This window comes from Pleurodeles waltl, chromosome 5 (genome assembly GCF_031143425.1).
Source record: "Pleurodeles waltl isolate 20211129_DDA chromosome 5, aPleWal1.hap1.20221129, whole genome shotgun sequence".
Classification (NCBI taxonomy): domain Eukaryota; kingdom Metazoa; phylum Chordata; class Amphibia; order Caudata; family Salamandridae; genus Pleurodeles; species Pleurodeles waltl.
The window spans coordinates 1,188,344,656-1,188,359,609 of NC_090444.1; the positions used below are offsets into that span (position 1 = coordinate 1,188,344,656).

The window sequence follows — 14,954 nt, forward strand, 5'->3', positions numbered from 1 at the left end:
TATGCCCTGGGACATATGCCCAACATCATAGGTGCCATTGATGGGACACATGTGGCATTGGTACCTCCCGCAGGAGTGAACAGGTGTACAGAAACCAGAAGAGCTACCATTCAATGAATGTGCAGATGGTGTGTTTGGCAGACCAGTACATCTTCCATGTGAATGCCAAGTTTCCAGGCTCAGTGCATGACGCTTACATTTTGAGGAATAGCAGCATCCCTTATGTGATGGGGCAACTCCAGAGGCACCGTGTGCGGCTAATAAGTGAGGACAAGGACCCTATACCGTGTGAATAGTTGTCTGGGTCTAGGGTTGTCCCTAAGGGCTAGTGTGTGTCTAACAGTTTTCCCTCGACATTTGCAGGTGACTCTGGGTACCCCGACCTGTCATGGCTACTGACCCCAGTGAGAAGTCCCAGGACAAGGGCAGAGGAACGCTACAATGAGGCACATGGGCGAACTAGGAGAGTGATCGAAAGGACCTTCGGCCTACTGAAGGCCAGGTTCCGGTGCCTCCATAGGACAGGTGGTTCTCTCTACTACTCACCAAAGAAGGTGTGCCAGATCATCGTGGCTTGCTGTATGCTGCACAACCTGGCTTTGCGACAACAGGTGCCTTTTCTGCAGGAGGATTGTCCAGAAGGAGGTCTTGTGGCAGCTGTGGAGCCTGTGGACAGTGAAGAAGAGGATATCGACAACAGAAACAACGTTATCCAGCAATACTTCCAGTGTGACACAGGTAAGAAGATGTCACTGGCTCACACATCTCATACAATTGCTAGACCTATCATATGTCTGTCACTTTCACCCAGTGTATGGACCCTGACTTGTCACTTTGCCTTTCCATTTCACAGATGTGGGTCCCACTGTGGGACCTCTGCTATATTACCTCATGGACTAGAGCTGTGTGATATAGGTATGTTGACAATACAATCGACATTGCTATTTTCCTTAGTTATTGCAAATACATATTTGTGAAAGCACAGACTGACTCCAGATTGTTTTGTGATTCAAGGGTGTTTATTTCAGTGCAAAATAGTGGAGGAGGTTGTAAAATGGGCAGGGGTGATGGTGGAGGAATGTGCATGGCAGAGTCCAGTCTATTTGTTTCACAGGTGCATTGTCCAAAGGGGCATAGGAAGTGGAGCTAGGGCAGTTGATGGATGGACAGGGTGACGAAGTGGGACAGGATGACATTCAGGGTGGTCTCATCTCCTGGCGGGGGTCTTAGCATTGTTCTCTGTCTTTGTCCTGGATCTCAGGGACCATTTGCGGGGTGGTTCTCCATCTGCAGGGGGTGGGGTGCTGGTGTCGTGGTCCTGTGGCGGTGCCCCCTGTCCACTAGCGCCGGCGGAGGTGGTGGGCTGTTCATCATCCAGGCTAGTGTCAGGGGCCCCTTGTTGTGCCACAGTGTCCCTGCTGGTGTTCACAAGGTCCTTCAGCACCCCTACAATGGTGACCAGGGTGGGGTTGATGGACTTGAGTTCCTCCCTGCTCCCCAAATACTGTTCCTCCTGCAGCCGCTGGGTCTCCTGAAATTTGGCCAGTACCGTTGCCATTGTCTCCTGGGAATGATGGCACGCTCCCATGATGTTGGAGAGGGCCTTGTGGAAAGTGGGTTCCCTGGGCCTGTCCTCCCCCTGTCGCACAGCAGTCCTCCCAGTTCCCCTGTTTTCCTGTTCCTCTGTCCCCTGAACAGTGTGCCCACTGCCACTGCCCCAAGGTCCCTGATTTTCTTGGGGTGGTGGGTTTGCCTGGGTTCCCTGTAGTGGTGGACACACTGCTGCTTGACGTGTCCTGGGGACAGAGGGATGGGCCCGCTGGGTGGGTGCTGTGCTGGTGTTTCCTGAGGGGAGAGGCTCTGTGGTGGTATGTGCCAGTATCAGGGGAACCGACTGTCCCGAGGTCCCAGATGGGCCGGGCTGGTCATCTTGATCCAGTTGGACAGAGCTGCTGTCATCACTGTGGGCTGCTTCTGTGGGGGGAGTGGACATGTCTGGAACCTCCTGTCCGGTGACGTTGGGTAGGGGTCCTGCAGGGGTTTAAAGGCATGATTATTGCATCTGTGTGTGCCATCGTGTGCAATGGGTGGGTGACCCTGGACTCCAGTGCTTGCATTCTTGTGTAGGACCTTGTGTGATAATTGGTTTGGGGTCTGTGTGGGTATTTGTAGTGGACATGCTTTGGTGATGGGTGTCCATGCTTTGTTGTTGCATGCAGGGCTTGGTATTGGGATGTGTGGGTTGTGATAGTGGGGCATATGTGAGGTGCTGGAGTGATGGGGTGAGGGTGAGGGTGGGGTATGTGATAGCATGCAGGTAGGGTGGGGGATGTAATAGTTAAGATTTGACTTACCAGAGTCCATTCCTCCTGCTACTCCTGCGAGGCCCTCAGGATGCAGTATAGCCAAGACCTGCTCCTCCCATGTTTTTAGTTGTGGGGGGGAGGTGGGGTTCCGCCGCCAGTCCTCTGAACTGCAATCTGGTGTCTTGAGACCACGGAATGCACCTTCCCTCTCTTCCTAATGTCATCCTGTGTTCTTGGATGCTGTCCCACTGCGCTGACCCTGTCGACGATTCTGCGCCATAGCTCCATCTTCCTAGCTATGGAGGTGTGCTGCACCTGTGATCCGCATAGCTGTGGCTCTACCCGGACGATTTCCTCCACCATGACCCTGAGCTCCTCCTCAGAGAACCTGGGGTATCTTTGCGGGGCCATGGTGTGGTGTGGGTGATGCGTGGGGTGGTGTGTGTTATGATGTGTGAGGGGATGTGTTTGTGTGTGTTGATGCAGGTGCGTGGATGTTGTGTGCGTGATGGCGTTGTGTGCCTGTGGATGCTAATATTGTTGATGGTGGTGTCTCTCTCGGTCCTCCTTTCTCAATTTTTGTCGTAAGGGTTTGTGGGTGATGTGGGTGTGTGTTTTATATTGTATTGAGTGTGTGGGATTGGTGTGTGTATGTGTATCAGGTGTGTGTATTTCGAATTGTCCAATGTGGTTGTGTTTTGTATATGTGTGTGTATTTTGAGGGGGGTGGTGTGTAGCGCTAATGGAATACCGCGGTTGAAAGACCGCTGCGTGGATTCGCGGGTCATGATAGTGTGGGCGTATTCCTGTTGGCGTCACGGTGTCGGTTTTGTTATCGCCAGTTTATCACTGACCTTTGGTGCGGCGGACTTGTGGGGGTGTCTGGATTTTGGCAGATTCCGGCCTGTGGGTCGTAATAGCTGTAGCAGAATTCCGCCACAGCGGTGTGTTGGCGGTCTTCTGCACGGCGGTAAACGGGATTTACCACCAATGTTGTAATGAGGGCCTATGTGTTTTGGAGTAGTCAACATGACCAAAGCTGACCAAGATGTTTTGTATAGAAAAATGGTTGGATGCATTATGAGTGAATTGTGCAATTCCCTTCAGGTAAAAAAACATACTGCTGAAAATTATCGATTTACAATCTTTCCTATGCCACTTGTAAAGAAAGGTCTTAACTTAAGGTATGAAACAAAGAGTAAAATAGTTCTTAAAATAACAGTAAGTATTTGGCTTAAGTGTAACAAAAATGTTGAATATATTGTGGTCATACCAGATGAGTGAGCTACTAGCTTTTTACTGTTGTCTTTAAAGAGCATATAGCGTTGAATGTACAAGTTTAAGACAGCGCTGCGGAAACCAAAAGCAGTGTGAGATACAGTGGTTCATTTACAAAAAAGGTTACAAAGAGTATTACAACTGGTAAAAAAAAAGAAACGAAGTTTATGAATAATGGAGATGGCCAATTGATAACTGTTTAGAACAGAAATATGGTGGAAAAAGCTGAATCCAGTATTTTCGAAAAGCTACAAAAGTTTCACAGAAGATTATTTATACAAGGTTTATGTAATCTGGTTCATTAGAAGATGTGGGATCCTTCTTGTGTAGACCACAATGATGTTGTTTTGAGTTTGTTGCAAACTGTGAGGCACAGAGTGAAGAAGGAAGCCGGAACCTGAAGCAGTTAGAAAGGAAATAACAATTTAAGAATGTTCCAGAGTGCCAGATGCCCCACAATGACTGTATTGTAACAAAGATGTATATAATGAAAAACATATGAAGTGCCGCTGTCTATGAGCAACCATTTTTGCCAAAAATATTCAGGAATATATTTGTAAAGATTGTGGATCAAAGTGGAATGTTCCCCAGGATATTCTACCTTTAAATAGGGTCTTATATGTGTGTATGGCTTTGTTGTTTATTTGGTATGAGGATGAGGATATGCGACATGCCTGTGAGCAGATATGGTTCTCTTTTCTTTTAATTTGGTTTAAAATCTGTTCATTAATTAAAGACTTTTATGGTCTTTGGAACTTGTAGTTTGTCATTTGGAAGCTGGTCTGGCTGGCAGAGCAGGGGTTGTCCTGAATAAGCTACGTCCTGACTAGTGGATGTTTCAGCATCCTATACCATATACATGAAATGCTTATTCGCTCCTCAGCAACAACTCTATAGTTATTAAAGGTCCACTATATACCGACATCCCTAATCCTATTATCAAATTAGACCTTTCTCAAAGGGTTAGGCATATCAGCTCATTTATACAATTGGTTTTTATTTCCTTTAATTAGGGGAGAATGTACCAACTGGCAAGAGGTCAAAATACTATTTATTTAGAGTGCAAAAATCAAACCATCCGCTGGAAATATTGCAAAAAGACGAAGTTGCTAAACAGTCCAATTGTGAGACAGCTATTCCCTGGAAATCTAGCACATAGGATCCATGCTGCTATTAGAGGGCTGATCACCAGCTAGAGTTGCTCGATGAAGAGTGTGTAACAAAAAGCAACTAGAAGCACTTACGTTAAGTGCACCATATGTAAAATAGGCGGTCAACTTGTAAATCATGTTTTTGCAATGTGCTTGTGGTTTCTTGGAGATTTACGGTTTGTTTGAATTTTCTGTGGGAACTCTGAAACCAGTAAATAACATCTGAAAATACGAAATGAAAACCCATACAAAATACACGAACTAGGGAGTAAATTTTTCTGTACAGCGTACCGGGAAATTAATGTGGAAGACAAGAGGGCTTATTAGTTTGATAAAGTGATATATATTTTTTATCCAAACATAAAATAAAACCAAACTAAGTTACAAATACAACTTTTATCAAGCAATGTTTTAATTTTTTTTCCCGAAACAGTAATTTCTGGCTTGAATCCTTGTGAGATAGCTAACATTACATACACAATTTATCCTGGGGTTCACAGGTTGTAATCCCTGTGCATTAAAGTCCTTCTGCCAAGGACAATACTGCTCATTAAATATCCTCCTCTCTCTTGTCATACGCCTTCACCAGCCTCTCTCCCATATAATTCAAGGAGAGGGCATTCAACTGATAAAGCGCCTACAAGCTATATGAAAATATGTAAACATTTCAAAGAGGTGTCTTTTACTCAATTCCTTTTCATTAATGTATGTACCAGGGAATTCAGACTTCAAGTAATGTGGTACAAATGGAAGACAAAACGCCTACAAGCTATCACATTAACTCTAATCTCACAAATCCGTATTGGCAAATTGATCTTGGAAATGCAGGAAGCAGTAGAAAAAGCAGGAAATCTGCACCTCCAAGGTGTCTTTTGCATTGTATTAAATCAGATATATGAATACACAGTTTGCAAACATGTCCTGAAAACAGTTTAAACCTACCTCATGCCTTTATATGATAAGCCGAATGTCAACAAGCACTGGCAAGCCAATTGGTCTGGTGTTGGCTGCAAACCTATTGCATTTACCAATGTTTGTTTTGTTAGGTTTTTATAAAACTTTATATTAAAAAATACTATTAAAAATACCCATTCATGCACATACACAGATGCATGGGTGGCCACATGGAAATGTTTTTACTATAAAGATGTACAAAAATCACTCATGGACGGTTGTCAATGCATATACATACACGGCCAGCCATTTTTTTTGGTTTCCATTAAAGAAAGATGCACTGGGCACACACAAGTGGACATTTCTGAATAGTTTTTACTAAATTGAAATCTTTATCAGGTAGGATCCTATGAATGTGGACGTATGCACAAGCATTCACACCTGTGAACGGCCATTTTAGATATTTTGTTTTAAAAAGAGTGATTATGTGTGTGATGCATGCACCTGATGAGAAACGAGCAGCCCAGTAGCAGTGGCGGGGACCTGAGAGGCCCTCGACACATAAGAAAAAGCATTTGCTAAATAGTTTTCTGGTCTCAAAAGCACACCTTTTTAAAGTGCCCCCTATTGTATGGGGTAGAGAGTGAAAGAAAAATGTAAATGGCACATTAACAGACCGATGGATTAAAATGGATGACCGATAACTTCAATAAGCAAGTATATTATACATTTATAGCAATCATTTTAGTAAAATAAACAGATCCTGGGTAATGCCAGTCTGCTGAATAAGCAGCAGCTGCGGCTGCAAATATCAAGTGGAGAGGCAGAGTGGGGGACAACCGGTGGGGGGAGTGGGGGTGACAAATAATAAAACAAAATAATAAAAAAAGACTTACTGTTTCTGCCACCATCTCCTGCCACCTCACTCGTCGCTCCTTTCCTGTTCTGGTGTCCCAGCATTCAGTGGGACACCAGAAGAGGCTCCCCAGCAATCCTGGTGCTGCTTTAATGCTAAAGCTAGCATGCAAGCAGCACCAGATGTAGTCAGAGTGGCTCGGACTGCCACTCAGAGACAACCCTGGGGCCTGTGCAGTTTCTCCAGCCTGGCTGTGTACACAGCTGGGCTGGAGAAACCTAAGTGCGCATGTGTGTTTGGCCGGCCTGAGACAGCCGGCCAAACACACATGTGTACTTAGTGCACTCTCCCCTCACCCCCCCTCCCACCTCCCAAGGCCCAGCCCCGCCCCTCCCTTCACATGCTGGCAGAGCCAGCAGCAGAGCAGAAAAATAAAAACAATATTGAAATATCGTTTTATTTTTCTGCTGCTGGCTCTTAGCCAGGGGGGTGACACCCCTCCGCCACTGTGAATAAGTCACGTGGACGGCATTCTTCAAAGTATTAATTTAGGGGAGTAAAAAATACGTATTTTATTTGTACTTATTAGTTTATTCCTCCCTGCTACTCTACAGGCCCGAGACATGATTGTTTTACATTTAACGCTTTTGTCAAATATGAAAAAACAAACATTGCCAGTCTTACTAACAAACAGGTTATATTCGCCTCGAGAGAATAATATTTCCTCAATGTAGTGACTGAAATTAAACAGTTGCCTTCTCTCTCTAGTGACACTAGTCTGCTGCTACTATTTCCATCTTAGTTTGTAAGTCTTGTACAGAAAGGAGAAGAATACCATACACTGGCCCATGGCAATATGCAGTCCATCAGTTCTGGCACAATGGGAGGCAGAAAGGAAGTTACAATGCAGCTGAGAGTTGAATATTCTTGTTTTCAACACGACATAAGTACTCATTTAGGTGAACAGTTGAAAGGGAGGAGACGCAGCTACATTCAATCAACTCAATCCCAACAAGAGGGAGAAGGTGATTCACAAGTGAATCTGCGCATTCACAAAATTCACCATGACTGAGCAAGTTGCCTTGCGCACATGCATTAGCCACCCGTGGAAGGAGGTGGAGGCAGGAGTGTGACAGGGTTAGATACCACTGGATCCTTCAATCACGCAGGAATGCATTGAGGTTTGTGCCTGGCATGCCCCCTGTTCTCTTATGGCAGGTCTGACACAAGAGAAAGTGGTGGTCTTACATGAGAAACAATGGTCCCCAGCCGGAAAGCCGGAATGCAGGCCACACTTATTACCTTTCTATCCATCCCTGGATGTCCATACAGCTGAATGATGCTCTTAAGAGTGACAAGAAGCTGCAGAGGAGGTGGTGCGGGTTGAGTAGACGTGTTTATGTAGGGTACAAACCTTAACATAAGAATTTACAATTTTTGCTACATAATTTAGTCAACCCTGCCACATAATCTGGACTTTCATTACTGCATAATTCCAATGGCACTAGTGCATGGATGGAGTATTTTTGGTAATATCTGGGTCCTGGAGTTTTGGATTGCACACTCAAAGTGTTATATGGACTATACGGGCTAGAAATTGTTGTAGAGGAATGCACAAAAATGTGGTGGCGGCTGTAGAGGGATATTTCAAAGTGCTTGCACACAGTTGTGGGGTTGGCTGCACGCCCTATTTGATATATATAAACCACCAGCACTCATGAGGTGCATGCCCGACATGTTACTCAATGTACATGGAGTACTGGCATTTCTTTGAATGGAGTTGTTTAAGCTTTTTGGCCTGGGGAGGGTTCTTGAGTTGGTCGCTCAGAGAGCTTCTGAACTACAAAAAACCCGGAAAGGTTTAAAGGTTACACACACTCAGCTGTTTGAACTCAATGGGACTGGCAGACGATATGAATTGCGCACATCTGTGTCTATATTTTTTAGTTATATAGTCCTGCTAAGCAGAGTGAGTGGGCGCACGTGTTATTTGAAAAATACTGCACTAGTCTACATTTTGTGGTGCACACAGACACTGTTTAATTATACTGAATTGAGAGGACTGTTGCACACAATGCTGTTTTAAACGGAAGGGGCTGGTAGCACATTGAGTGCATGGGATTGTTTGCCTTATCGGGAAGCGTGGGGAAGAAGTTCCCAAGTCATTTCACTTTCAGGGTTATTCTCACCTGTGTTAACCCCTTCGCTGCTAGCCCTCCATGCTAAACCCTTTTTTGGCTATTTGGGGTAGTTCACTCTTCGGACTTTTTGTTCACATAAGCTATCCACGTCAAAATTTGCGTCCTTTTTTCCCCAATATCATGTGGATTCTAAAAGTACTCAGGGTTTATGTATTCCTCTGGTGGGAACCACAACACTGGGCAAAATATAGCTAAATGTTGAGTTTTTTTGGAAAAAAGGAAAAAAATGCTGCAGAAGAAAGCGTCTGTGTTTTTCCCTGCAATTGGCATCAACAAAGGGTGCTAAAATCACCATCTTCTCAGCTTTCAGAAACAGGCAGGCCTGAATCAGAAAATCACAGTTTTCAACACAGATTTGGCATTTTACTGGGGCATCGCCCATTTTTTCCTTTTTTGTGTGATTTTAGCCTCCTCTCAGTTAGGGGTGGAAATGGGTGTGAAACCACGGTGGATCCTGGGAAGCTATACATTTCTGAAAGGTAGACAAAATTCTGAATTCAGCAAGGGTCATTTGTGTAGATCCTTCACGGTTTTCCTATAGAAAGTAACATCTGAAATACAGAAATATTGAAACAGAGTTGAAAAATCTGCTATTTGTGTCTACATTTTAATCTGTAACTTCTTTTAACTATGATAGATTTTCGAAAGCAATATACAGTTACAACGGATGGACCCTTCTGGTTGCGGAGATATATAGGGCTTGTAAGTTCACCAAGAACCCTAGGTACCCAGAGCCAATAACTGAGCTGCACCTTGCAATGGTTTTTCATTGTGTACCAGGTATATAGAAATTAATTTGGTAAAAAATTAAGAGTGAAAAATAGGTATCAAGGAAACCTATGTTTTACTGAACTGGCCACAATATAGGAAGTTTAGAAGTAGTGATTATTTGCACTTCTCTTAATTTGTGGGTGCCCATACTAGCATGTGAATTAGAGGGCATTTCTCAAAATGACTTCTTTCTTACACAGTCTCTTACATTTGGAAGGTGTAAATGCAGAGAAAGACAATTGGTAATAACACTTCTTCTACTATTCTGTGTTCCCCTAAGTCTTTTGATAAAAATGGCAGCTCACTTGTGTGGGCAGGCCTAGTCCCACGACAGGAAACAGCCCAAAAGTCAACATGGACCCATCATGTTTTTCCACCCAAAACTGCCACTTGTTTTGCAACATGCCTAGGTGTGGATTTTGGGCCCTTGCTCAGCCGGCACTCAAGGAAACCTAGCAAACCTGAACATTTTGTTTAAAACTAGACACCTAGGGAAACCCAGGATGGGGTGACTTGTGAGCTCTCACCAGGTTCTTTTACCCAGAATCTCTTTCAATCCTCAAAATGTATCTTAAAATGCACATTTACCTCACATTTCTGTGATGGAAAGTTCTGGAATCTGAGTACAGCCACAAACGTCCTTCCACCCAGAATTCCCCCAAGTCTCCTGATAAAAATAGTACTTCACTTGTGTGGGTAGGCCTAGTGCCCGCAACAGGAAATGGCCCAAAACACAACATGGACACCACATTTATCCACCCAAAACTGACCTTTTTTTTTCAATGTGCCTAGCTGTGGATTTTGGACCCTAGCTCAGCCGGCACCTAGGGAAACCTAACAAACCTGTACATTTTTAAAAACTAGACACCCAGGGGAATCCAGGATGGGGTAACTGTGTGGCTCTCACCAGGTTCTGTTACCCAGAACCCCTTGCAAACCTCAAAATGTGTGTAAAACATATTTTCCTCACATTTCTGTGATAGAAAGTTCTGGAATTTAAAGGAAGACACAAACTTCCTTCCACCCAGCATTCCCCCACGCATCCCGATTAAAATGGCACTTCACTTGTGTGGGTGAGCCAAGTGCCCAGGACAGGGAAGGGCCCAAAACATATTGTGAACACATCAAAATGATCTGTCACAGAACAACCTGTTTTTGCAAGGGGGTAGGCTCAGCAGCCACCAAGGGAAGCCTACCAAACCCAGACATTTCTGAAAACTAGACACCCAGGGAAGCCCAGAGAGGTGTGGCTTGCGTGGATCCCCCAATGTTTTCTTACCCAGAATCCCCTGTAAACCTCAAATTTAGCTTAAAAAACACATCTTCCTCACATTTCTGTGTGGGATCATCATGATGGGACAAATTTCCTACCACCCAGTGTTCCCCTCAGTCTCCTGATAAAAATTATACCTCACTTGTGTAGGTGGGCCAAGTGCCTACAACAGGGAGGGCCAAAAATTAGTGGAAATTGAGGGGGAACCAAAGCTGGTCAAGGGGGCATTTCTTTTCCATACATTTTTAGGTGGACTCTGCTTTGGGGACCCACACAAGTGGGGCAGAGCTTTTATCAGTACAGATGGGGCAATGCTGGGTGGTAAGAATTTTGTGGATTCCTGAAGTTTCTATCACAGAAATGTCGGAAAAATATGTGATTTCAGGCAAAGTTGAAGGTTTGCAGGGCATTGTGGGTAAGACAATGGTGTGAGATGTGGAGTCTCTCAGATGTTTAGTTTTCAGATTTGACTGAGTCTGGTAGATTTTTCCAGGTGGCAGCATACTCAAGGCCAAAAAGCGCAGCCGCTCACCACTGCAAGTAGGACGATATTGGAAGATAGCCAAGCTCTCTTGGCCTATATGTAAAATCAAAACGCAAAAGAGTGAAATGTCCTCTTGCTTGCCATTGGGATGAGATGCTTTAGTCCACGGGGGACAGAAAGACTGTTGACCCCTTCTATTTTTTTTCTTTTAAATTCCCTGGCGTCCAGTGGGCTGTCTGCACCCCGGGGGGCTGATCGTGGGTAATTACCTCCATCTGGCTCCTGGGGGTGGAGGGGTGGGAGAGACAAAAGACTTTTGTCCCCATTTATATGAGGTGGGGGCATGGCCCCACCATTCTTTTATTAAATTTTTTATTTTTTTTAAAAAAGGACTAGTGTCTCATGGCCTTTCTGCTCACCCGGAGGACAGATCGGGGGTAATAACCTCCATCTGCCCCAAGCAGGACAGAAAGACTGTTGCTCTTTAGGTCTGGGTAGGGGTGGGGGCATTAGGCAGCCCCCACCCCTACTTATAAAATAAGAAATAATCCCTGGTGCCTAGTGGGCTTTCTGCTCCCTCGGGGGAATGGGCAGAAAGACTGTTGTTCGTGTTTGAGATGGGTGGGGACATTAGCATGCCCATTTTGGGCTGCCCCCTCCCCTAGGTTTGATTTAAAAAAAAAAAAGAAAAACTGGTGCTTAGAGGGCTTTCTGTTATTGCCCCCATCGGCCCACCGGGGATTGGGAAGAGACTGAACTGGCCAAAATATTATGGGGGGAGCAAAAGCCCTTGCCCCAAGGGGCCGCTCCCCCCTCCCTGGTGTCTAGTGGAGAGGATCCCTGCTTGGAGATTCTCCCCTTTCCAATGATACCTCTTCTATCTACCTCAGTGCTCAGATAGCCCACTCAGCACCTAGGCAGTGAAAGTGAAAAGAGTTGATAGGCTCATTTCGCTTTGGTTTTCACTGAAAAGATGTCAGCGCGCCATACACACTGCTCGCCATTTCAGTGAAAATTAACAACAGCCTTGGGAGCTGGAAAAGCTTTTTCCCAGCTCCCAAAACTGTTTTTAGAAAAAACAAATCCCTCTGTTGTAAACAGTAGAGAGGTTTGGTGGTCATGTGATGAGGATGGAATGGTACCCTCCCTACCACATGAGCAGTGGTGCAGAGGAAAGAACAGTTCCCCCCTCAGCACCAAAGGGGTTAACATGTTTCTGGTTGACAACTATTATAATTTTTTCAGCATGGGCTCACCTTCCAAAAGCCATAAGTAACAGATGACATCCCTATTATTTGCACCAATTATAGACTGGCACAAAATCAAACAACAATCTTAAATGGCTTTCATGCCTGTTAACAACATTTATGTGTATGCCCCACACAAAAACCTACTGTTGGACTGCTTTAGGCACTGATATCAGGAGGAGTAAAATAGACACAGTGGTTCCTGCATAAGCATGTCTGCAATATTTACAATATGCTAGTGATGGTGCGGGGCTCACACAGATCTGCCAGCGCCCTTGTGGAGCAGACAGTTGCACACCCCACCGTGATGGTGCAGCAAGGAACATGCAAGATCGGCCGGTGCCCTTGGGGACAAGATGTTGGCACACCAAGATGGTGCTGCAGGGGACACACACAGATCTGCGAGTGCCCTTGTAGAGCAGACGAGAGCCCACTGAGATCTGCTGGTGCCCTTGTGCCCTGGTGGAGCAGGCATGTTCATGCACACATCTGCCAGTGCCCTTCTGGTGCAGCAGCAAGCAGGTTCAGCTAAGCTGAAGGGACTCACTCTTTTATGTGTAAGTAATAAGGGGCTACACAAGGGGCTCAGTGCAGCGGGATTCACCCAAATTAACTTCCTTAAATGGTGAACATGGGCCTCTGCCATCTGATCGCACAGGGCACAAGTGGGTGTGGAGGAACTGAAAGGGCGTGTGGGTAGGGGGCTCCCCGGCAAGGAGCCACTGTGAGAGTTCCCCAGCTGAGACAGCAGCATGTCCACAACATATGTGTCCAGAGAGACCGTCCTCTGCTGAAGGACACAAGCGTGCTATGCTCACCCCCAAAGCACTAGGGTGGAGCCAAGGCAACACGAACAACGGGAAGGAGGGTGGGGGTAAAGGAACACGAGAAACAGAAGGAGGGAGGGTGCTTAAAGGAAGCAAACGTACGAGGAGGAACACAAGTGGGGAAAGGAATACGAGAGAGCCAGCTGAAAGCGACACACTCTGGTGAGTGCTTATTCATGAACAAAAAAGTAGCACCTAGAAAAATGATTAGTGGAAGGACACAAGTAATGTGTCAATGTTCCAGGGGAGAGACAAATGAAGGAAACCTATAACAACTAATCAATCATAAATAAGCAAATAAGAATGACAGTGAAGCTAACAAGTGGTAAGCAATAAGTGGGCCACTGATAGAAAAACTATGGGCCTGATTACAACTTTGGAGGAAGGAAGGTGTTAATCCGTCCCAAAAGTGACGGATATACCACCAGCCGTATTACGAGTCCATTATATCCTATGGAACTCGTAATACGGCTGGTGGTATATCCGTCACATTTGGGACGGATTAACACCTCCTCCAAAGTTGTAATCAGGCCCTATGTCTTGAAGAGACAGCACAAGCGCTGTCTAGGTGAGACCTAAAAACTGTATCACTGAAACAGTGGCTGTGTTACACGAATATTTCAATACAGGTGATTATAAGAGCAGGGTACAGATACACTGGTCAGTGTTCTGTGTGCACATAATTCATTCATACTTACAGCTCTGAAGATTTCAGCTGCTGCTCCACAGTTCTCAATTTATAATCAATGACATGATCTGCTCCAAGGTCCTTCACTAAGGCACTGGCATCTTGAGAACAAACAGCTGTCACATGAGCACCCCATGCTTTTGTCAACTACAAAGAGAGCCCAAAGGAAGGGAATCACAATTATAAACAGCGGGACAGGGAACGATCAAGTGAAAGAAAACAAGCAATTTAGACAATGATGTCAAATGAACGAGTGCTTGTAGTCTATCAAACTAAATCCAGCAACAAATGGGTATCCATCAACATTACAGAACTAGCGTTTCTATTGGGGTCTAGCACTCCTGGACTTAGCACACTCCTTTTCTGGCTTGATGGATGGAACATCTCAAAATTGCCCCAAACCAAATATTTCTAAAATAGCTTACAGGTTTAGGAATCTACTACCTTGCCTTTCTACTTCACTGTAGCTCTGTTTGTTGAGAACACTTGGCTTTCACAACCTCGTTATCCTAAAATGCTCCATAGGTGGTTGCTTCAAGATTCCAATAGAAAGATCTGCACAAACATATATACATTCTGCAATTGCATGGTGTGTATGGGATGAAACTCCAATTTGCTGAACACCAATGTGGTGAAAAGCAAAGAAGAATGCAATATATATTGAAATGCTAATTAAACAAATGTTGAAATCATAAAAAATATAAAAACATGATTGACCTGGTATCGAATCACAGGTCTAGGTAACAAAAAATGACACACTGCTCCCGAAAACAGATATATTAAAAGTTGGTACAGTTTAAAATAAAAAGGAAAAGTAAGGTAAATAAAGCATTTAAGGCAGCAGCAGTCTGTTTTCTATTTCTATCACATACCTACTCACAAAGCAGGGGCAGAGGACAGGCAGAAGCAAAGCAAAATAAAGGACAAATTAGTTAATAGTAAAACCTTGTCTGCTGGGGAAAACTGGTGGTCACAGGG

At 44.8% G+C, this 14,954-nt stretch overlaps 1 protein-coding gene across 1 annotated transcript in view; it reads right to left on the reverse strand.

The window, feature by feature from the left end:
- RTN4IP1 (reticulon 4 interacting protein 1) overlaps positions 1-14,954 on the reverse strand; it is a 229,342-nt gene that overhangs the window by 91,614 nt on the left and 122,774 nt on the right. The window contains exon 7 of the mRNA XM_069235436.1: positions 13,987-14,123. Within this exon, the coding sequence (XP_069091537.1) occupies positions 13,987-14,123 (137 nt within the window). The remainder of the gene's footprint in view (positions 1-13,986; positions 14,124-14,954) is intronic.